Source organism: Capra hircus, chromosome 7 (genome assembly GCF_001704415.2).
Source record: "Capra hircus breed San Clemente chromosome 7, ASM170441v1, whole genome shotgun sequence".
Lineage (NCBI taxonomy): Eukaryota > Metazoa > Chordata > Mammalia > Artiodactyla > Bovidae > Capra > Capra hircus.
The window spans coordinates 90,577,680-90,600,706 of NC_030814.1; the positions used below are offsets into that span (position 1 = coordinate 90,577,680).

General features: G+C 61.0%; 1 protein-coding gene across 3 annotated transcripts; it reads right to left on the reverse strand.

Annotated features, from left to right (window-relative positions):
- ZBTB7A (zinc finger and BTB domain containing 7A) lies at positions 1,418 to 22,061 on the reverse strand. Of its 3 annotated transcripts, none has more exons than XM_018050853.1 (3): positions 21,784 to 22,061; positions 10,930 to 12,203; positions 1,418 to 6,527 (listed from the first exon to the last, which is right to left on the reverse strand). In XM_018050853.1, the coding sequence occupies exons 2-3, from the start codon at positions 12,186 to 12,188 to the stop codon at positions 5,999 to 6,001; spliced, it is 1,788 nt and encodes a 595-aa protein (XP_017906342.1). In that variant the 5' UTR covers positions 12,189 to 12,203; positions 21,784 to 22,061; the 3' UTR covers positions 1,418 to 5,998. The 3 variants fall into 3 exon arrangements, with proteins under 3 accessions (XP_017906342.1, XP_017906343.1, XP_017906344.1); XM_018050854.1 differs by lacking the exon at positions 21,784 to 22,061 and adding an exon at positions 20,538 to 20,830; XM_018050855.1 differs by lacking the exon at positions 21,784 to 22,061 and adding an exon at positions 20,221 to 20,471.

The window sequence follows — 23,027 nt, forward strand, 5'->3', positions numbered from 1 at the left end:
TGGACAGTAGCCCGCCAGGCTCCTCTGTCAAGGGATTCTCCAGGCAAGAATACTGGAGTGGGTTGCCACAGTCTCCAGGGAATGCTCCAGACCCAGGGATCAAAACCCACACCTGAGTCTCCTATGCTACAGGCAGATTCTTTACCACTGAGACAGCAGGGAAGCCCAGTGGGAAATGATCCGACCTTAAAAAGGAGCGAAGCACTGACACTCGCCACATTGCAGATGAACCTTGAGGACACGATGGTCAGTGAGAGAAGCCAGACACAGAAGACCACTTAGTGTGTGATTCCATTTACATGAAACATCCAGAACAGGCAGATCCACAGAGACAAGGATAGGTACCTGGGGTGGGAGATGGGCATATGTAGTGAGTGCTCAATGAGGGAGGGGTGTCTTGATGGGGTGGTGAGAATGTTCTGGAACTAGATGGAGGAGATGGTTGCACAGTTCTCTGAACATGGCAAGACTTCTCACAGCGTGGGAGGCAGGAGAACCTGAGTGCAGATGCCGTCCTGGGCCGAGGAGCTGCAGAGCCATCATCCTTCACCGTCCTCACCAGAGGCCTCTGGTCTCTCTCATGGCTGGCTCAGGTCCCCTTGGGATCTGGCCATGGAACACCTAACCCCCCACCCCACCCAGCCCGAGCTGGAGGCCTGGGTCCACGTGAGCACAGATAGGTAAGTGACCTCACCACTGATGGAGGACCCCTGGAGCCATCACTCTGCAACCTCCCAGCCAGGGCCTCCCAGGTCATGGTGGCCCCTCCGTCACCCTACCCCCACCCCAGCCCTGCTGGCCCCAGTGCGTCTAGGAGACAGAAGTGGGAAGGACCCTCCCAGGGCCCTGAACCAGAGGTGGGGGCTGCAGCCTCTTGACAGCCCCCTTCCCAGTGAGTGGGCTCTGGCCTGACTCCCCCACCATGAACTGTAGGGGGAGCGGTCAGCTCAGATCTTGGAGCATGTCAGCAGGGCCCTCTGGCAGACTTGGGATTCCCTGGCCAAGGCCACCCCACCGAGGGCCTCCAGAAACCCTGCAGGTGATAGAGGAGCCTGCCTGGCCAGTTCTCCCTGTCCACCCCTGCCCTCACCATCCCTCACGTCCCTTCCTGGTGCCACCCACCCATGCCTGGGGGGTACAGGTCACCTCCTCTGTAGGGGCCCCCGGGTCTGGCACTGGTGGTGACACCTACCCCTCCCTAGGAGCCCAGAGATAGGGTCATTGCATCCAGGTCACTGCATCCAGGCCTGGCAGGAAGGGTCAGGTTGAGCTTAAGGAACTTGAATAGGTGGAGCTGCCGAGGAGTGTGGACAAGGGCCCCAGCCCCTAGGGAAGGGGCCCCCCCAACCCCCCATCCCCACTCCCCTGTCTCCCTCCCTTCTCCCCCGCCCGCAACAAAACACAAAGAACATCAAAATCAGGCAACTGAGACAGCAGCGGTCATAACAGGCTGCGTTTAGTGGTTTTTTTTTTATGTACAAGAAAAATGATTTTTTTGTCTAGTTTTTCATCATCTTTTGTCTTTTTGTTTTTTTATTATTATTACTTTTAAAGCTTCTCCCTCCCCACCCCCAAAAAGTGCATTTTTATCAATTGATTTTTTTTTTTTAATCTCCCACACTTTATAAAGACTCTCAAATACAGTCTCTGGAATGTCTGCTCTGTGCTCTGTGCCCTCCGTGGGAGCCACCCCGCCCTGCTCCACCAGGCCTGGCCCCCCAAAGTCCAAGGCACCTCATGTCTGTGGGCCCGGGTGGGGCAGAGGGGACCCGTGGCCACAGCCTTCAGGCAGCTCCAGCTGCGGAATGGGGTCTCCCCAGGCCCCTCCCTCTCCAGCCCTGCCCCCACCCCCCTGTAAATCTATATAATTAGTGCGAGCTAGTCTTACTCTGAGGTTATCACTCCTGGGGTGCCCCAGGCCCTGACCCGTCCTGCACCAGCCAACATCCCCCTACTCCCGCTCCAGGAAGGCTGCTTCCTCAGCTTAAATAACTTTTTAAAATAAAACTGCAAATATAAATATCTTTCTTTCTCAAAAAATAGGATTTTTGCTCTTTTTGTGTGGATTTTTATTTTTTTTCTCCTGCTCTTCCTTTCAGTCTCTCTGTTTCTCACCTCCTACAATCCTGGCTTCCTGAACTGCCTTGGTCCTGGAGGGGCCCCTGCCTCTGTCCCACCACATGGGATAAGATGGATCTCAGTAGTGCAAAGACTCCCCCAGAAGACCCTCTAAGGGGCTGGGGGCTCCTCCCCCTGCCCAAGACCCCACTCCCTTAGAAGAAAGGAAAGGGACAGCCAGGTACAAACAGGGTGACAAGACAGGAGGGCCATGAGGGGTCTCCTGGGCGAGCCGGTCATGGTGGCGGCGGGGGCAGACTTTGGTATGGCCCCGGGGGAGCCTGCCTGGGTACAGGCCCAGACCCACACCCTTGCCAGGCTGGGCCTGGTCCGGCACTTTACATTCACTGGTTTTTAATTTTTTTTTTTAATTTTTTATTTTTTTCTCTTAATCTCAAAAGGCGGGGTGGGGATCAAGGTGAGGGGCTAGCCAGGGAGCAGCAGCAAGTATGCTAATTTTCTTTCTCTCTCTCTCTGGTCCTGCAGGCTCGAGACCGCTCCAGGTGAGGGTTCTGGCTCCCACCATCCTGCCAGGCCCACTGCTGCCCCCAGCCCCGGGGTGCCCCCAGAGCCCCCGCCTGGAGCTCCCCCTGTGCCCGGACCTCACTCTCACACACACACGCACACACACACATCCACTCAGCTTCACCAAGATGATGGAAATAACAATTTCGCTGTTTTTCTTTTTTTCTTTTTTTTTTTTTGTACCAGGCAGTTTTAAAAAAAAAACACCCCAAAAAAAGAAACCACAAAAAAAAAAACAACCAAACAAAAAAACTTTTTGCTCTGTCCTTTCTGAACAGTCAGCACGTTCCCCCTCAAATAGTTTTTTGTTTGTTTGTTTCCTGAAACGCGAGAATTCAGCAGTTATCTTTGGCAACACTTTATCACGACCTTAATTTAAAGAATAAAAATAAAATTGATCCACGTCTATATACAGTATGTGATTGCGCGGAGTTGGGGTTGGGGGGCTGAGCTGGGAGGGTTGGGGGGTGGTCCCGGCTTTGGGCCCATGCAGATGCTGTGGCCCCCCGAGACAGGCTAGCGGGCGGGCGGCAAGAGGGGGGTTAAGGCGGAGTGGGTGGGCAGGGCTGGCGGAAGCTGAGCGCAGAGCTGGGGGCAAGGATCTAGTGCAATTCCCAAGGAGGTTTGTGTTAAAGTGTGCTCGGCGGGGGTTCAGCCCTTGGCCCCCCTCCCCACCCCGTAGTCCTAGAGGCCTGGATTCCCCTAAGTCAGGTCACCCCCCTGGCCAGGACGACAGTTGTGATTTTTCAGTTGGTTTTATTGCAAGGGGGTGTGTAGGAGAGGGCTGAGCCCCTCAGGGAACCTCTCTGGGAGCTGGGGTGGGGTGGGGTGGGGTGGGGGTCCCTGGCCTGGGCACTCGAGCTCGCCTCAGGACACTGGGGTGTGGACGGGGCCACCCGGCCCTGGGCTCCCCTGCCACCCCCCTCAGGAGGGGGTGTCCTGAGACATTTGGGGGGCTGATGGGCTCGGGGGGTAGGGGGGGCAGGAGGAAACAAAAACTATCCTGTAGAAACAATAATGACAGTTGCCTTCTTTAAAAGCTTCCCTTTAAAAACAAGAACAAGTTGGGGTTTGTCACAGAACAGAGGGGTGCGGGGTGATGGGCCAGTGGCTGGAAGTGGGGGGGGGGCAGGGATGCCCCTGCACCTCGGGCTTTGACTAGGAAGGGTCTCAGCTCAGCAGAGTGTCTATTTACAGGGTCCCACGCTAGGGCTGCATATGCGACAGGGAGTTAGGGGTTGGGGGAAGGGTGCCCTGGCCTCTGGCAACAGGGTCTCCCCAGCCCTGGCCCCAGTCCGTGGCCTGTGGCTCGGTCAACACCGGGCCTTTGGGGGGGTGGGGGCCAGAGGCTGGGGGAGGCAGGTGCCAGCCCCCAATTACAGTCAGTGCCTTTGAGTAAAAAGAGGGGTGCAGGGGGAATCTAAGGCCCTGGAGGTGGGGCCCCCTGCTGCCCACCTCGACGGGGATTGTGGATCCAAGATGGCAGCTCCCCGGTGGCCACAGGAAGGGCGGCCATGTTGGAGGTTGGGGGACAGCAAGGGTGGGGGTGTGTATGTGTGTGGAGGACAAGGGCAGGGAGACAGGAATGCTCTGGCTGGTTGGAAGGCCAGCCCTCTCTCGGGCCCATCCCTGAGCTGGGGAGTCGGTAAGGAGGGTCCCCGCGGACAATGGTGGCCACTGTATGGCTAGCAGTTGATGAGACATCTCAAAATCAGAACCCAAAAAAGGGACAGAAGGGGGAGGGGGCAGGTTTGGTGGGGTGGGGGTGGGGGGACACGGCAGAAACACAAAAACCCCACAGTCCTGCCTGAAGGCAAGCCCCTGTGGTAAAGCACAAATGCCTTAGAAGGCTTTGCCCTCGCTCGCCCATGACTTCCTGACCCCCTTTGCTCACCTTGGGGAACAGAAGTGGATTCTACGTCTGTGGTGGGTTTGTCTTTTTATTATTTTGTACAAAAATAAATCGACTTTTAGGAATTTGTTTGCTCTCTCTCTCGCTCGCTCTCTCTCTCGCTCGCTCGCTTTTTTTTTGTCTTTTTGACTTTTCATAGAAGTTGGTTGCAACTTGTAAACATTTTTTTTAAATTAAGATAAAGTGTAGTACCCGTTCTGTTACAAAGTGCCAAGACTCCTATTTGTGGTTGGTTGTCTTGTTGTTGTGTTTTTTTTTTCTTTCGTTTTTGTAAAATCTTGTTTTTATTGCTTTTTGTGACACTGGAACTTCTGGACACTCTAGCTCCCCCATCCCTGACACTGTGAGACCCTGGGTTCCTGCTCTTGGCTCCTTCACCCCCTCGCTATTGTCCGCTCCTCTGAGGAAAAGTATATTTTATATATATATATATCTATATATAAATTTTGTCTTTAAGGAGGAAAAGAGGGGGGAAAAAATCTAATAAAAAGTGCTTTTAAAAACTGGGAGAGGGCTGGGGAGGGGAGTGGGTGAAGAAAAATAGTTTACAATCTCCAAGCGTCTCACGGGGTCAGGGGATGAAGGCGGGGGTGGCAGGGACGCCCTCAGTGCCAGCCCACTGGGTCCCACCAGGTTGTAAGTGCCGTGAAAGAAGGCGGCGGGGGCCCCTGGGGAGTCACCCTGGCATCCCCCTATTCCCCATCTTCTTCCCTTTCTCCACGCCTGGAAATAAAACAGATTTATGTTGCAGTGGCCAGGATATAATGGGGGCCCACAGGCAGGAATGGGAGGCAGGGAGGCAGTCAGAGAGATGGAGGGGGAGACCCCCACTTAGGAAGTGCCCTGAGGAAGGAGGGTGGGGGTGGGGATGGGGCCATTTTAACGTCCGCTCACAGCAGACAGAAATCATTTTTTAAGGTCTTGTCTCATAGACTCTAGAAACCAGTGAGGGAAGGAAAAGAAAAGACCACCTGGGTCCCCAGCTTCCCCCGAGACCACCCTCACCCCTGCCGGGATCTGGGATCCTGATCAGGCCTCAGATGGGACCCCAGACCCCAAACCCGGTGGCAGTGGTGGTGGTGGTGGTGGTGGGGGTCGCCCAGGGAGTTCAGAATCCTTGTGTCCCACAAAAACCCCAAACCAAGCCCCAAAAGCCATCGATGGGGTGGGGGAGAAGCGGGGCTGGGGGCTGGGGGTGGGGTGCAGGTGGGGCAAGGGTCCCCGTGGAGGGGGAGAACGGTCATGAAGGAGAAAAATCGGAGAAAAGCACTACCCTAGATTCTGTGACGCTTCATATATATATATCTGTATATATATATATATATATAGATATAGATATCTGTATATAGATATTTTCTTTTTTTGTGTTTTTGGGGGGTGGTGGGTGATTTGCTCTCTCTCTCTTTCTCGGGTTTCTGTTTTGCCTTTTTTTTTTTTGGTTTTTCAAGCGAGTCCGGCCGCGAAGCTGCCGTCGGCGGTGGTGGCCCTGGAGCCCCCGTCGCCTCCCCCTGCGGCGCTCGCTACATTCAACCTGCCCAGGCCATCGGGGCTGGCCTCGTCCTCCTCCTCGTCCTCGTCCTTAAAGTGCTTCTCCTGGCCATTGCGCCGCGCGGCGGCGGCGGTGTCATCTTCCGGCGAGCCGGGCGGGGCGGGGGCGCCAGGCGGTGGGGGCGCGGGGGCCCCCGAGGCTGGAGCGGGGTCGGGCCCCCCGAGCGCCCCGCCCCGCACGCGGGGCTTGCGGCCACGGCGGGAGGGCACGCCATTGCAGCCGTCCTTCTTGAGGTGTCTGTGCAGATGGTCGGAGCGCACGAACGTCTTGCAGCAGCTGTCACACTGGTAAGGCCGCAGGCCGGTGTGCACGCGCATGTGGTTCTTCAGGTCGTAGTTGTGCGCAAAGGCCGCCCCGCACTGCTGGCACAGGTACGGCTTCTCGCCTGTGTGCTTCCTCATGTGCACCTTAAGCTTGTCCTGCCTGTGGACGGGCCGAGGGTCAGCGGGGGCGCGGGAGGGCAGCCCCCTTCCCAGGGTGGCAGCCCTGCCCAGCCCGCCCCACTGGCCTTGGAGCGGGAAACTTGGACCTTCATGAAAAGATGGGCTGCACCCTGGATTAGGGGGGCGGGGAGGGCACCCCAGTGGAACACGGTGAACAGGTTTCGGTCCCCATTCTGAGAACAGCACTGAGGAACCCACGAAAGTCTAAAAAGGGCCTCAGACCCTGCTGGCTGCGTGGCCTCGGGACAACAGCTGAACCTCTCGAAAACCCTTTTTCTTTTTTTGTCAACACTGCTGGATCAGCTCACTCACCAGAGATGGAAAGATGGCAAGCACATTCTTAAACCACTGGACCATCAGGCAAGTCCCACTGAAACCCCTCACCTTTAGTTATTGGCTGCACTGCAAGATCTTAGCTACTCAACCAGGAATCAAACCTGTGCCCCCTTGCAGTGGAAGCTTGGAGTCTTAACCACTGGACCACCAGGGAAGTCCCACTGAAACCCCTTTCTTTTCCACAGAAGGAGGAAGGGAAGACGCCTCTCTCCTGCCTGGGGTTCTGCCCAGTGGCAGACGCACAGCTTCACACTGCAGGTATTTAAGCCTGCTGAGTGTGTGCATGCTTAATCGCTCAGTCGTGTCTGACTCTTCGTGATCCTATAGACTGTAGCCCACCAGGCTCCTCTGTCCATGGGACTCTCCAGGCAAGAATACTGGGGTGGGTTGCCATGCCCGCCTCCAGGGGATCTTCCCCACCCAAGGATCAAACCAGGGTCTCCTGCATTACAGGTGGATTCTTCACCATGTGAGCCACCAGGGAAGCCCTGTTCCAGGTGCTGAACATGCTCCAGAGAACAAGGCGGAATGCCGTGGGTGCTGGAGGGATTAGTGACTGAGAGGGCTAAATAGTCCTGGTTTTAGCTCTGAAAGATCTCTGCCCCGGGAAACCCATGGGTCACTGGAAATCCAGGGCAGTTGGTCATAGCAGTAACCAAGTCCCCCCAACCCCCAGTTGCTGCCAAATCCCCCCTCCCCTGCCTCACTCCACTCTGGCCATGCTGGCTTCCTGGCTATGACCCCAGCACACCAAGAACCACGAGCCTACATCAGGGCCCTCACACATGCTGCTCCCACGACCAGAGCACTATTTTTCCTCTCAGATCTTCACAGCTGAATTTTGGTCCAAATGTGACCTTCTCAGAGAGGCCCAACTAGACCCCTTCACTCTTGGTCCCTCGTGCTACCATCTTACTTCTCGTCTGTCTCCCTGTCTGAACTATGCGCCATGAGAGCAGGGTATGATTCCAGGGTCCCTCCTTGCCCCTCTCACCCCACAAACAGCAGTGTGGACCAGACTCAGCCTGGGACCTCTGGCCTACAAAACGGATCATCTCATCAGTTCTGGGGTTACCACGGGGCAAGTGTTGCTCTGTCCTGCTGAGCTCTTGGAATGTGACTGCTCCAAAGTAAGGTGTGCAAGAAGTGCAAAAGGCATCCCAGATTCTGAAGACTTCCTTTACTCAAAGTGATATGAAATATCTCATTTATAATTTTGCTTATTAATCGTATGTTGAAATGGAACTAACAGACTATGCAAAATATGATTAAGATTACTTTCACCTATTCCTTTTACTCTTTGAAAATGTGGCTGCCAGAGAATGTAAAGTCACAGAGGTGGCTCACATGGTATTTCTATTGCACTATGCTGGTTCATACTGATGGGGGTGGATTCCAGGCAGGAATCCACAAGTCAAGGGCAGGGACCTGGATCTCCAGGGCTCTGCCAAGCATCTGACCTGCTCCTTGCTGCAGACTCTTGTGCTTTACTGAGTCCCTCTGGGTCTCTCCCTTCTAATGTCCATCAGACTGAGAACTTCTTTAGTGCCAGGACTAATAGACTCCTACTCATCCTTCAAAACCCCACATGAAATGCCTCTTTGCCTTCAGGAAGTCTTTCCCAACCTCAAGACAAAGGCCTGCACCCATCCCCTGCCACCACCTGGCCTCTTTCAGTACCAAGTCTCTTCCTCTGGCATCACTCACAGAGCTGATGTCCCTGCTTGTTCTAACTCTTCTAGGCTCCTTGCTGTCCTGAGGATCAAATCCTGGCCCTATGCAACCAGACCCTTGACTACTCTCTGGCCTGTTACCCTCACATGAGCCAACAGAATTTGGGCCATAATGAACTCATTGCTCCCTAGATTAACTGAGGCTATCACCAGGAAGATGATGGCAATTGCCAGGCGCTCCCCCTTCTGCCTGCTCAGAGCCCACTAACATGGCCTCCCAGGTGCCCTGCTCACATCCTGGGGCCACGTCATGGAGGGAACAGGAGGGACTCAGACTATTCTAGTACCACACAGAGATTTCTCCAACTGAGGCTTAGAAGCTCAGAGAGGGGAAGTGACTTGCCCTGAGTTGCACAGAGGGTTGGGGGCTGCGCCGAGGTGCAGTGGGTGGTGGAGGCAGCCTGGGTTTCATCACTTCAAGCCCCGGCCCGGGTAATTATAGCCCGGGCCGCCACAGGCCCCGCTTACTCAACTCTCTAGTGTGAGTCAGAGGGGCCCCTAGGCTCCCCGGCCTGGAGGGAGGGGTGGGAGCTGGGGCCCTGGGTGGGGGTGGGCAGAGAGGAGCCAGGTGGGCATACGGGAGTAAGACGCTCCATGCCTCAGTTTTCCTGACTGAGGGAATCAGTAAACAGAAAACAGAATCAGCCCCGAGCTGAATGTGGGGCGGCCCGGAGAACTCCAGATTAGATGAAACTGAGCCTTGGCGGGATGGGTGGTGGGGTGGGGGTGTTACCTCTCCAGACTCGGGCTTGCTAGGTCTCCTCCAAGCTGTTCCTCCCAGGCTGAGAGATCCTGAGGGCAGGACCCCAGCTATCCCAGTCCACCCTCCCTATGTCTGGAGGGAGAGGAAGGACCCCAAGACCACCAGCACCCCAATCTCACCAAAAGGGGAAGCCAAGCCACCATCCAGGTGGCATGCCTCCCAGCCAGTGCCCTTTGCCCCTGCCTGGCACTCCTGGGTCCTAGAGTCCCAGCCACACCCTCCTCTCCTGGCCTGCTGGGGAGGGGGCCCGGGTACTGGGCCAGGGGTCAGCCCCCAAATTCTATCCCCATGGGGTGGGGCTGGGAAGCTGGGACAATAGCCTCTTTCTTCAGTCTGGGTGGGCGTGGCTGGGGAACCCCAGGGCTGATGAGGGTAGGGGGTGATGCTGAGTCACCCAGCCTGGCAAGGCCCCTGCACACCAGCCAGCCCCCCGCCCCCACTGGGCTGACCCACAAAGCCCAGCCTGTCACCTCTGGACTCCTAAAACAAGGCCTCAGACACCTCCTCTCCAGGGACCAAGCCCAGTGACCCCTGTGCTCTTCTTCCTCCACTGGCTGCAGCCCATTCTGTAAGATGAACCAGCCTCAGGGCCTTTGCACTGGCGCTTCCCCCTCTGCCTTTCCCTTCCCCTCTCCCTGTGGCTCCTGCCTTCCCCTCCTTTAGGTCTTGGTCCTCGGGGAAGCCTCCCTGTGGCGGGCAGCACCCACAGCTGCCCTCTTGCCTGGTTCTCTGCTCTTTTCCTCCCTAGCTTCTTCCACCAACTCATGTTATCAATTCTGCGGTCATATCTTGCATATGCCCATCGCCCCCATGGGGATTTTGGGTGTATCTACTTTGAGAACAGGGCCTGGCACCCAGCAGGCACGTGTACATGTTGGCTGAATGAAGCAGGTTCCCTGGGCTCATGGAAAGCTTGTAAGCTAAACACAACAACCAGAGCGCTCTGTTCCCAGTGGGGCTGTGGTGTTCTCCCAAGGCCCAGATTCTCCAGTCTGGAGAAGAACCACCACAGGGAAAAAGAAGAAGAGCTATGCTGGGGACATCCCTGGTGGTCCAGTGGTTAAGAATCTGCCTTGCAATGCCCAGCACGTGGGTTTGGTCCCTGGTTGGGGAACTAGGATCCCACATGCCTCGGAGCTCCTGAGGCCATGAGCACCACAGCTAGAGAATCCGAAAGGAAAGATTTGAATGACGCAATTAATACCCGATGCAATAAGTAAATAAAAATATTTTAGAAAAGAAAGAAAAGCTGCTCCTTGGGCTCTTCCTTCCAGCCTCACACATTTCGGCACCACCTGGCACACTTTAGGTTTAAGTGGTCAGCTTGTTTAGGCGCTGTGTGCCCACTCCCGTCATAGGTTCTCTTGACAGACACACGGGGGTGGGGGGTGCACCAATGGAGAAGGCACCCTTGTAGGGTGTTTTTGCAGACGGAGGCAGGATGTGAACATGTGTGTGCACACATGATGGCGTAGGGGGCCATGTGCGGCCACTGGACCAGGGGCCCCGGGGAAGCACCCCAACTCCCCACCACGGAGGCGCCAACTCACCTGGTGAATCGGACCTTGCAGATGTTACACTCGTAGGGCTTCTCGCCCGTGTGGGTCCGGATGTGGCGCGGCAGCTTGCCGGCACCCTGGATGACCTTCTCGCAGATGGGGCACTTCTGGAAGGCCTTGGCCCGGATCTTCTTCTCCACCTTCTGTGACCAGGCCGGGTAGACGTCCCCGTCGTGGGCGCCGCTGAAGTACTTCAGGTAGTAGTCCACAACACCTTTGTCGTCCGCCCGTGACTCCTCGTCGCTGTCCCCCGCTGTGGTCGCCCCCGCCCGGCCCACCGACGACATCATCTGCTGCAGCAGCGTGCTGGCCGCCAGCCCGTCCGCATCAGCCCCGTCCGCATCCTCGCCCTCAGCCGCGCCCGACAGGAAACCCGGAGAGTCGCCTGGCTCCGGGGCTGCCTCCGACAGTGAGGCTGCCTCCTCCTCCCCGCCCCGGCCGTAGTGGCCGTTCTGCGTGGCGGTGGATGGCGGGACCACGGGGGTTGGGAAGAGGCCCCCTGCCGGGGCGTCCTCATCCCTCTCTGGCCACAGACCTGGGTTGCTGTCGCCCTCATCCCCATCCCCGGCCGAGGGCCGCTCAGCCGGGGGGCCGGGCCCGTAGAAATCCAAGCCATTGCAGTCGCCAGCAGCCACGGCGGCCACGGCGGCCGCCACAGCCTCCTTGGTGGCATCCAGGTCATCGTCGGATGCGCCAAAGGCAGACCATGGGAAGGAGGCAGCCGCAGTGGCGGGCAGGCTGTTCATGGGATTGGTCTGGAAGAACTCGAGGTACTCCTTGGCGCGAAGGAGGTTTCGCTGATCAATTTGATCTACGAGGTCCAGCTGCCCGGCATCGGCGCCTGCGTCGGCTGCCAGGATCTGCCGGTCGAGGAGGTCAGCGCACACGTGGCTCACAGCGGGGATCTCGAGCAGGCGGGCAGCACTGAGGATGTCGCCCACGTTGGCCGTGCTGACAGTGAGTGTGGCCGTGTAGGCGAAGTCCATGAGGGCCGTGAGCGCCTCAGCGCTGACGAAGTCGATCTCGTACACGTTCTGCTGATCCACCACGGCGCCTGATGTGAACAACTTCTTGAAGTACTGACTGCAGGCGGCTAGCACCGAGCGGTGCGTGGGGAACTCGCGGCCCTCTACCAGGATCACCACGTCACACAGCAGGCCCTGCGTCCGCTGCTCGTTGAGTCCGCTCAGGATGTCACTGCTGTGGTCGGGGAACGGGATCCCGATGGGGCCGTCCACGCCACCGGCCATCTTCCGCGCCGAGACCTACAGCACCAGGAAGGAAGGGGCAGTTGTGAGAGTCGGGGGTGGAGAGTCGGGGGGTACGGATGGGGCCAAATGGCCGGGCAGCAGGACCCTCAGAGAGTAGTCCCCCGACCCCAGCCTCAGTTTCCCTGGCTCTGCATTAGGATGGTCTGTGGTCATCACTGTGGGATGACACTGGCGAAACCCAGCCGGGTACTTCAGAGATGAACACGAGCCCCTTCCCCTCTTTAATGGATGGGTGATCCCAGCTAAGGGGCAGTTTGAAGCGGCGTGGGAGCACACAGAAGGTGCTCAATAAATGCCCAGCATGAGTTGCATCCTAGTGAATCTGAGCACAGGCTTCTGCCCACCCACTCTCTAGGAGGACGGGGCAGTGACATAAGGCACCCACTGTGTGCCATCCTGGCTGAGCACCCAGGAGTCCCATAGGCAGCGTGGTTTCCACTGCAGAGGTGAGAAAGTGAGGCTCAGGGAGTCCCAGTCTCAATTCAAACCCAGGGTGCCTGACCCAAGAGCCACTACCCAAATGATGTGGCTGTCCAACCCTGCCTGGCCCCTCAGCCTCCCTAACCTTCCCTCCTGCTGCTTGGTCAGCCCCGGTTCTCTTGGGGGGCTCTGAGTCAGCAGGAAGGGGTGAGGCCAAGACCCAGGGACCTGGCCAGAAACATGGGGGCCAAGGGTGTGCCCTCCTGGGGTGGGGCCATGACTCTGCAGGAGGAACCCATTCCTGCCGTGTGGACCCCCAGGACGTGGCTCAGCTCTTGCAGTGAATAACTGGGGGGAATGAGGCCACCATCAGATGCTCCTCCCTGCCTACTTGAGCTGACCCTGTCAAGGAGTAATGGGGGGCCAGGGGCCTCCTCTCCACCTCCTGCCCAGCCAGTTCCTCTCCTTTTGGCCACCCTGTCTGCACTGTTCAGACTGGACAAGACTCTGCCACTCTCAAGGCCTCAGTCTCCCCATCTGTCAAATGGGCAGAAGCCTTTGGCAGAGCAGGGCCAGAGGGGGACTCAGTCTCGCCCCTTTCCCCCCCTCCTTTTTTCCGCCTTCCCCTGGGCTGTGACTCATCCACCCACTCGGGCGCTTGTGCAACCCCCTGGCTCCTGTCCCCACCCTCCACCCTCTCCGGGGAACCCCTGGCTGCCCAGAGCCACCCAACAAAACCCACATTCCTTGGACCCAGCTGGCCTGCTTTCAGGACGGAGCCCCTGCTTGTCCCTGGGGAGAGAGCCTGAATCCAGCCGTCCACAGCCTCCCCGGGACTCCCAGCTGAGTAACCCAGCTCAGGTCTAACCCGATCCCTCCTGCTAGGTAGGCCTCTCGCGGGATGCAGGCAGCTGGCCTAGCCAGTCCCAAGGACCCAGGGCCGCCCTGGAAGCGGGGTCCAGGCCTTGAGGCCGACACAGAGGCCTTTGTGTGGTGCGCAGGCAGCCGGTACACTTCCCGGGACGCCTCTCTCCATGGCCCGCCCTCTTTCCCGCCGACCGCACCAGCTGCTCAGCTCCCCCCTCTGTTCCGCCAGTCCGCGGTGGGTGCGGCAGGGGGGGAGGCTCAGATGTGACTGTTGGGAGCAGGAGAATAGGGGGTGGGGGGCGCGACCCCATCCAAGGCTCGGCCACAGGAGGCCTCAGCAGAGCCCCCTATGGCGGCTCCCACCCCCTGCCACCATCTGCCGTCTGGCCCCGGGCCCCTGGGAGCGAGTGGGCAGATGGGCCTCCGGATCAGACCGGCCTCAGCCCCTCCTCTGATCCAGGCCACCAACACGCCAAGATGGCCACCCTTGCCCTGCCTGCCAGTGTCCCTTCAGGTGCCTCCTGGGGCCTCTAGGTCGGGACCTGAATTGGTCCAGGTGACTCACCCCTGCCATGGCCACTCCACCCCCACCTCCCCACCAGGCCAGGCGCTGGCGCAGACCTACTTCAAGTGCGAAGTTACCCAGTTGGAAAGGAGTGGGCTCCGTCCTTGAACCCATCCTGGGGCGATGGATCAAGCCCTGGGCCTGGGTCTCCACCAGCTGGAAGACCCGGGCCAAGTGCACACAGCCTGCTGTGTGGGGCAGTCCTTGGGTCTGGGTTGGGTCTGGGGGGTCCAAGTCCCTGCCCTTCCCCAGCTGAGGCCTCCTATTTCCCCAGCTAATCATCTGATATGAATTTGGGCAAACTCTGGGAAATAGTGGAGGACAGAGGAGCCTGGTGTGCTGTAGTCTCTGGGGTCGCAAAGAGTCAGACACAACTTGGCAACTGAACAACAACAAATCACATGAGACCTTCCTCTCAAGGGCAAGGCCTGGGGTGATGCAGGCTCAGGGAAGCCCCCAAGAAAGCAGCATGAGCCCCATTCACAGATGAGAACACTGAGGCCCAGAGACAGCTAGAAGCCAGGCCGAGAGCACCCAGCGAGTCTGACCCAGGAGCCCACAGAGGTGAGAGGCTGGTGGTCCCCCAACCCTCCCCTACACACTTCCCAGCAAGCCGCAGCCTCTTTCCTCGGCCTGGAAACTAAACTGGCCACCTGGCTTAACCCTCTCTCCAAGAACTCATGCCACCTGGCTGCCACACCCCAGGCCGCTGTCCCCACAGGGGCCTCTTGGGGCCCTCCCTCTAGAAAGGGGAGGAAGTCCCTGTGAGATGGGAGAGAGGTCAGGTGGGGTCCTGGTGGCAGAAAGCACTGATGACTAAGCACCCACTGTGTGCCACGGCAGGGTCTCACCGGGAGAGCCCTGCCTTGCTCTAAGAGGCCCTACACCTCTGACACCTAGTAGGTGCTCCCGCACTGGCAGCTAACACCTAGTAGGTGCTCCCGCAATGGCGGTTTCCTCAGTAATGATGAGCCAACGAAACCTCTCTCCTCCAGGAAGCCCCACCCCCCCACGCTGGCCGTGTCCACACCCTCAACGGCCAGGGTCCCTGAGCTCAGGCCCACACCCACCCAAGGCACGGTCTTTCATCACAGCTCCACCCCCACACTTGCCTCCATGGGATTTCCGGGGCCGTTTGGTGCTGACTCGGCGGCCGGCCGAGGGACAGGCCTCGGCAGGCTCCTCCTGGGCTGGAGGTGGGGCGCCCTCCTCCCTCTTGGGCTGCTCCCAGGCCCCTACACCCGGCCCTCCCCTGAGCAGCACACAGTAGGGGTGCAGCAAACGACAGGAGGAACCAAAGACCAAAGAGCTATGCACTGGAGTAAGCCCACGCCCAGCCCTGCCCACCTGGCTGGCAGGCACACCCAGTACCAGGGGCCAGTGCCAGTCCCACCTCCGATCCAACCTAGGGTCACTTGCTGCGGCAGGCAGCTAGGACCTGGGCCAGCTTTGGGCCCTCCTCGGTGCCCTAATTTTCAAGACCTAACTGGACCCTAGGCTGTAGAGATGAGCAAAAGCTCAGAGAGGTGCTAAGACCAGGGCAAGGTCACACAGCAGAGCAGTGGCCAGGCTGGGACTCAGATGCTCTGACCTGAGGTGCCAGCACTCACCCACTGGGGATGCAGGGTGAGGCTGGGAGCGCCCAAACCTGGTCCCCAGAACATCAGGGGGCAAAGCCCAGGGTAGCGCCCCAGGAGAGGGTCAGGGGGAGGAGGCCGAGGAGTCCCCAAGGTCAGGTGCAAGGTGAGGGCTGGAGCTGGGCCTCCCCCTCCTACCCACACCCTCAGGAAGGGGGTAGCCAGCAGCAGGTAGGTAGGTAACCATCAGCTGATGCCTTTCTGGAGGAGAGTCCAGGGAGGGGGGCAGCTTAATGGGGGTTACAGGCTCCCACACCCACCCAGGGAGAGAACAAAAAAGAACTCCTTCAGGGACCTCCGACACCTACTATGTGCCACAGCAGCCCAGGAGCACATCTTGGTCTGTCTACCTCTAAGCTGGGTGACCTTGGGCCAAAAAAAGCATTTCAGTTTCCTTGGGAGTCGTGATGGTAGCAAAGGGTTCCACTCTAGTCCACTCAGCAAGCCTACGCCTAGGACCTACTATGTGCCAGTGACAGTTCCCAAAGGCCTGATGAGGTGGTTTGCCCCCTCTTATGGATGGGAGTGGGGCTTTCAACTTCACTTCTGAACTTTATACCAGAGAGAATCCACCTCCCTCTCCATCTACTATGTGCCAAGCAAGTGCCAGGTAGGCCCCAGGAGGAAGCTGAGCCATCATCTAGAGGGAAAAAAATGGGCCCAGAGAGGGTAGGTGGCTGGCCCAAGGTCACACAGCAAGTCTGGCACCCAGGTGCGGCTGCCAGGCCAGCGCCTGGCCGCCCTCACCCCCTCCCAGCCTGGCAGCCTGTGTTGCAAGGTTGGTCCTGACGGGTTACCCCGCCCTGACCTGGTGCCAATCCCTGCCTGGCCCGGTCCCCGGCCTGGGGTTTAATGGGACAGGAATGCGGCGTCCTGGTTGGGGGGTGGGGGGCACTAACGGCTCAGGGTGACTGTGGCTGCCAGCTGTCAGCCAGCCCCCTGCCCGCCTGTCGTCGCAGGCCTCCCTCTGGGCCAGACACCAGCAAACAGGCCCTCGGCCATTTTATGTGTCCATTTATTGCCCTAAATGGGGAGGGGCTTCCTGCCCGGGCCTTAAAGGGCCAGAGGCAGGAAGGCTGTGGGCCCACTGGGAAGTGTGTGTGTGTAGACCGGAGGGGGTGGGGATTAGGAGGTCACAGGGCTCCTATCTGACCCCCAGCTCATGGGTGGGGCCAAGGCCCACCCTGTTCCCACGCTCTGAGCGCTGTAGTGGGCCAGGAAGTGCAGCCCTGACACCAAGCCCAGGTTTCAAGAGGAAGCCCTGAGAAGACAGATCTGTTCTCAGTGGAGGTGGAAGGAGTAAGCTTCCTGTCACTGGGGGTAACCAAAGCTGGGCTTCATGGAAGCCCACCAGTGTCTACCCTGCCCTTAGCTCAGGTTGCACGTGCTTATCCAAGATGCCCAGGAAAGGCCTGGGTGACTTCTAGGAGCCTTGTCCCTCTCTTCATCCAGATCGCTCCCTCATGCCCTCCTCAGAGGCAGGTTTGTCAACTGGAGGCACCACCCTGCCCCCACCTGCAGCCTGAGCAGGTGGAGGGCTCAGCCTGGAAACACACAGAGGGGTACATGGCCCATGGGGGCCCTAGGCTCCTGTGCTTAGGATCCAGCCCTTCCCAGCTACCAAACAGCCTGACAGTAGGTGGGTCAGGGCCCTATTTTCCAGTCGAACCAGAAAGGCGTGGGTGGGGACGCTTCCACCCCGTGGCCATTCCTGGCCTGCTGGGGGACAGATGGAGGGCCTGCTTCTCTGTCCAGATTCTCCAGAGGGCGCCTTCCGTGCTCTGTTGCTTCAGAAACTGGGGCCTCAGGCCCCCCAGGGCCAGGGCTGTTACCCCAATAGGTCTCGGTTGCCTCAGCATCAACCCTCACAGCTCTGGGAAGTGGCACCTGTGATCACCACCCCACTTCATGGGCCAGGTCACTGAGGCAACCTGCCCAGGTCGCACGGCGGAGCAGGATTCGAACACAGGTCGTCTGTCTGGGTCCATCTCGCCTAACTAGTCCTTCCAGGGCTCCACCTACCTGCCCCCACACACACTGCCCCAGGTGCCAGCAGGGGACTAAATCCCCCCACCCTGGGGGCCTTGGGGGCTGAGGATAGCTTATTCTCACACCCCCTCAGAATTGCCTTATGACAGCACAGGAAAAAAAGGGAGAGGTCTGTCTAAGGTCACGCAGGGAGCCTGGGGCCGGGCTGGAGTCCAGCTGACACCTGTGAAATTGGGGAGCGGGGGGGCTTCAGACCGGAGACGCAGGAGGGGCTCTCCAGGGCCCTGACACCACCCAGCAGTCACTAGACAAACATCCCCAGAGAATCACGGAGTATATCCTCAGGACAATGCTTTGAGGCTAAAGGTAATCTCCCCATTGTAGTGATGGCCACACTGAGGCTGGCAGAGGGGAGGCAACCTTCCTAAGTGGACCTCCGATGGAGGTAAGGGAGGGCCGGGCTGAGACTGGACCACACTGGCCCCCACCCAAGGCTGTCCCTCTGGTCTCCACTGCCCAGGGCTGTGGCAGCTCAGTTTATGGTCTATCAGGTGCCTGGAGCACAAGGTGACAGGTAGGAGGGTGTCATAGTCACACACACACCCCCCAACAGGATCTCTGCTGTACCCCAAGCTGACCCAGGTGCTTCCTCCACGAGGGAGGGAAGGAAAAACAGGTGGGCCTGCAGCAGTACGTGGGGGAATTCACAGTAACCTCATTTCACAGAGAAGGATGCTCAGGCTCCGAAAGACCATGGGACCTGTCCAAAGTCACACAGCAAGTGAGCCAGAATCTGAAACCCCAGTGGACCCGCTTCTCGGGCTAGCTCTGCTTCAGAGGGCCTGGCCCCAAGTCTTGGCTCTGTGAGGCAACCTGGGTCTTGGGAATAATGGGTTGTAAAACACACACAGTCTCCAGGGACGAAGGTGCCAAGGGGTGGGGCTGCAGCTCAGACGGGGTGGGAAGGGCCTGGGACGCTGAGGCTCCTGCTGTGTGACCTTGGACACCTTGCTTCCCCTCTCTGAGCCTCACTGTCCTCTTGGGGCAGAGACTCCATTTGGCTGACAGGTGCCTACTGTCAACCTCCAGGCCCTCTGTAAGACAGGTGAGCAGGTGCCCCTTGGCTGTGACATGCAGAGAACTCTAGACACCACCTGAGCTGGGAGGCAGGACCACAAGAGTGAGACCCAGCCATGGTTGGGTGACCTTGGCCTGCTCTCTGCTTCCCCCGGGCCTCAGTCACTCCTGCCCCATTTGGCACCGTTCTGAGGCTTGTCTAAGCCCCTGTGGCCCCACACTTGTATTGGGCCTTCCTTCCTGGCCTCAGTTTCCCTCACATGGCATCAGGGACCACCTCCAGCCCAACCGACTCTGGGCCAGTCAAGGGTCCAGGGAAAAGGAAGGAAGGAAAAAAGCCCACAGGACTAGCTCTTGCCTGGAGAACTCTCCCCAGTGGATGGGGCTTGAGCGCGGCCAGGCCTCAGTCTGCCACACAAAGAAAAGGGTGTAGGGGCTCCCTGCAGCCGCTTACCCGTTGCTGAGGGCCTGTGCTAAGGGTTGTGTGGCTCCCCGGCCCGGGGCCAGGGTGCTGACTGGCCACAACGCAGCCAATCAGGACTGAATAATAAATACCCCCCCAAAGTGACCCACGAATTAAAATTTCAGTGTCCCCGATGGCTCCTCTTTCCTTCATTAGGCATGCGGATCCCAGGGCTTCGCTCTTCCAGCCACCAGCTCCTGCACCGCCCCCCCTTCTCCCCCAGGCTCCCGTCTCCACAGCGATGGCTGGCGGTAAACAGAGCCCCGAGCCCAGCCGATAAGTGCCAGGCCCGGGTGATCTAAGGGCCCCACTGCGGGTGGCCCATGGGGGAGAATGCCCCCAGCCTGGAGCCTTGGGGGCCTGGGCAGCAGCAGAGCCCTGCCTGGACTCCCCAGTAGGAAGTGATCCACTGACCCTGGGGAGGTTCCCCCCAGTGTGGGAGCGGTGCACTCGGGGTTACGCCCTGGCCCTGTTCGGGGTGGGGGGGGGCGCTGACACGGAATCCTGGACGCCCTCTCTGGCTGGGCCTGCTCCAGCCCTGCTCTGGGAGGCAGTGGGTTGGGGGGGGGGTGCAAACCAAGCCCGCCAGCCATGGGTGAGCCAGGTGGGCACACCCGGTGGAGGGGCACCAACACCTCTCTCACTTCCGCCGCCTGGCTAGGGGAAGAGAGGAGTTGCCTGCCTCCCCCTGCCACCCCGCCAAGTGCTGGCTACCTTCCCCAAACATTCAGCAGGCACCCACTGGGTGCCCAGGCCCGGTGGGACAGCAGTATCTTGCTGCGGGCCACTGGACTCCCCCACCACCGGCCAGCTAGCGAGGACAGTGCCTCCCAGGACCCGCAAAGGCCTGGGCCCAGGGGGGTGCACCAGCCCCAGCGCTCAGCTCAGGCCCCTGCCTGGTTCCCAGGCCCGGGGCTGGGGGAGGGGGCCAGTTCCTAGGCCACGGTGCGAGGTAGGGAGGGCGAGGGAGGGGGCCGGATCCCACCAGCTTACCCCCTCCTCTGCTCGGGCTCAGGGTTCGCACGTGGTGGTGGCGTCAAGGGGAAGGAGGGGTGTCCGGGCCAGAGGAGACGGGGTCACGCGCTTTGGGGGCGCGGGCGGGGGAGAGGGGTGCTCTCTGTCCCCTCACCCGGGGCCAGGGCCGGACGGCCGCGCGGGCAGGGCAAGGGGCCAGGCCGGTCCCCCCGCCCAAGGCTGAGTCAGGCCCGGGCGGGGGCAGGAAGCGGCCCCCTCCCCCGCCCCGGCCGCAGCGCGCAGCCCCCGCCCCGGCCGCGGGCCCCCACCGCGCCGCCAGCGCGGGGTGCTCCTACCTCCTTCCCGGGGCAGCGGCGAGGGGGCCCGGCCCCGGCGGCGGCGGTGGCGGCGGCTGCGGCTGGGCTAGCTCCCTCCGAGGGGCCGGGAGGCGGCAGTGAGCCTGGCCCCGCGCCACCCCCCGCCGCCGGCGGCCAATCCCCACCCGGGCTGGGGGGAGGGCGATGCAAATTACCCCGGATCTGGGTCCGCCCGCCCGCCTCCCCCACGCCCGGGCCCAGCCTGCACTAGGCCGCGCATCCCCGGGCTCGCCTGCGCCTCGCGGCCGCTCGGGCCGCCGCCCTCCCCGGGGAGCGCCGGGTGGGTGACCCCCCCCCGGGGGCGGGGGGCTGAGGGAAGGGGGGCTGGGGACGGTTACACAACCAGGCGGGGAGGGGCCCCGGGGCGGGGAGGGGGCCGGCCCGCGGGCCGCGCAGCCGGAAGCCGGGGACCGCCACCGGCCCCCGGCAAGGGGAGCCCGGCTGCAGGCCCCGCCCCCGGACCGGCAGGGCCCGCCCTCGAGCCGCGCCGCGCTATCGGCCCGCGGTCATTGGCTCGCCAGCCCGCCGCTCACCGCCCCTCCTCCGCACCGCCCCTACCCGCGGACCGCGGCGGGCTGCCGGCGCAGGGCACCCTGGAACTAGTAGTCCTAGCCGCCTGCCACCTGCCAGCCACAAGCGCGGAGGAACTACGAAGCCCAGAGGCCCCAGCGGCCGCGCCCGCCCACCCGAACACCCCACCCCTTCCCCCTCCTTTGCAAAGCCCCCCTCCCTGTTTTTTCAGCCCCCTCCCCCCCATCCCCCATGGAGCTCAATCCTGGCCAACTCCAACGTATGCACGCAACACCGAATAGGCCCCCGGGGGGCAAGAGCGCCCCCAGTACCCAGCTGCAAACTTAGCACGCGACGCGCCCCCTATCTCCCCACGCCGGCTCCCCCCACCCTCAATGCAGCCCCACTTCCCCTCCCCCTCTCCCCGCGCGCCTGGGAGCCCCCAAAAACCATGCACGGAGGCGGGGGGGCTGCCGCACAAACCCGTGCACTTCGCCCCCAATACCCCCTCCCGGGCGGCGCCCCCTCCCCGAGCTCGGGATTCAGGGCGCCTCCTGCCTCCGGGCAGCTGCCAACCACCCCCTCCTCTGAAACTTGCGGAACGTCCCCGGCTCTGGGGATCGCCCCTTCCCGAGAGGGCAGCGGTGGGCGCAGTGCCCCCGGTCCGTCCCCGCCCTGCACCCCGCGCTGGGGGCCGCGTCGGGCGCTGACTTACCTCGCGGGGCCGGGCCGGGGCCGGGGCGCGCGGGGCCGGGGCCCGGAGTTTGGACTAGGTTCTTTGGCCGCTCGCCTCTGGGGTCCGCGTCTCGCTCTCCCCTCGCTGGCTCTCCCCTCGTCGTTCCCTCGCTCCGGCGGCGGCGTCACTGCCCCTACAGTAACTGTACAGTACAGCCAAAGCCCCGTATGATGCTCGCGACTCCCTTCCTGGTTTCTCCGAGGGCAAGAGGGGTCCTCCCTTGTCTTAAAGGTGCCGCAGCCGCCGGCCCCCCCCACGCCCAGCCCGCCCCCCCCACCCCGGCCTCAGAGGCCAGAACAGGCTCGGCAGGTCCCCTCTTGCCACGTCTCTGCCCTCCCGTGGGGCTTCGCCCGCTGCGCCGGGGAGACCGGGCTGTTATTAGGTTTTGTCAAGTTGGGGGGGGGTCCAGCCCGCCCCAGGCGCGCCCCCCCTCCTCTGACCTCTCCGCCCCGCTGCGCGGCGCCGTGCCAGCCTGCCAGCTTATCTGGCCCCAGAGCTCCCCGGGGCGCGGGGGGAGCGGGCCCCCCGGGGTGGAGGGGGGGTGGGGGCCTCCAGATAAACAGGCCCCCAGCCTCTGCGCGGAGGCGGGTGCGGGGGGGCGCGGGCTTTGCCCCCGACGCCTGGGGCGTGGCAGGATGGCAGCGGGGGCGGGGAGGGCTGTGCGCACTGCGAGGACCGACGCGGGCGTGGGTCGCCGCTGCCCTGGCTGCTGGGGGTGGGTAGGGGGCGAAGGGGTGGAGACCGCGGGCCAGGCGCCCGCCCTCTCCGGGGGCCTCAGTTTGCCCAGCTGCGGAAGGGGACCGGGGGCGGGCTTTCGGCTGACGGCTCGGGTCCGCTGGGCTCCCGGGTCCCTAAATGAAACAGCCAACCTGCTCGCCCGCGATTATATAAAGGAGTCGCCTCCGCCCGCTGCGCCAAGGGGCGTAGCGGGGGAAGGGGTTGGCGAGGGGCGGGCTGGGCTGTTGTTTTCCCGGCTTTCCAAGTTCCCCCACCCAACTGCGGGCCACTGGGCGGGACGCGGCCCCGGACCCGGACGCCTGGGTCCTGCGGTCCGCTCCCGCAAGGGTCTGCGTGGCTCCGGAGGGGCGGAGGTGGAGAGTGGGGAGGCGTTGGCTCAGCCCAACTTTTTTTTTTCCCCCTGTCCATTTCTCCCACTTCCTCCCTGGTCGTGGGAGAGGTCCGGCGGGGGGACGGGGGAGGGGGAGGAGGGGGACGAGCGGTGA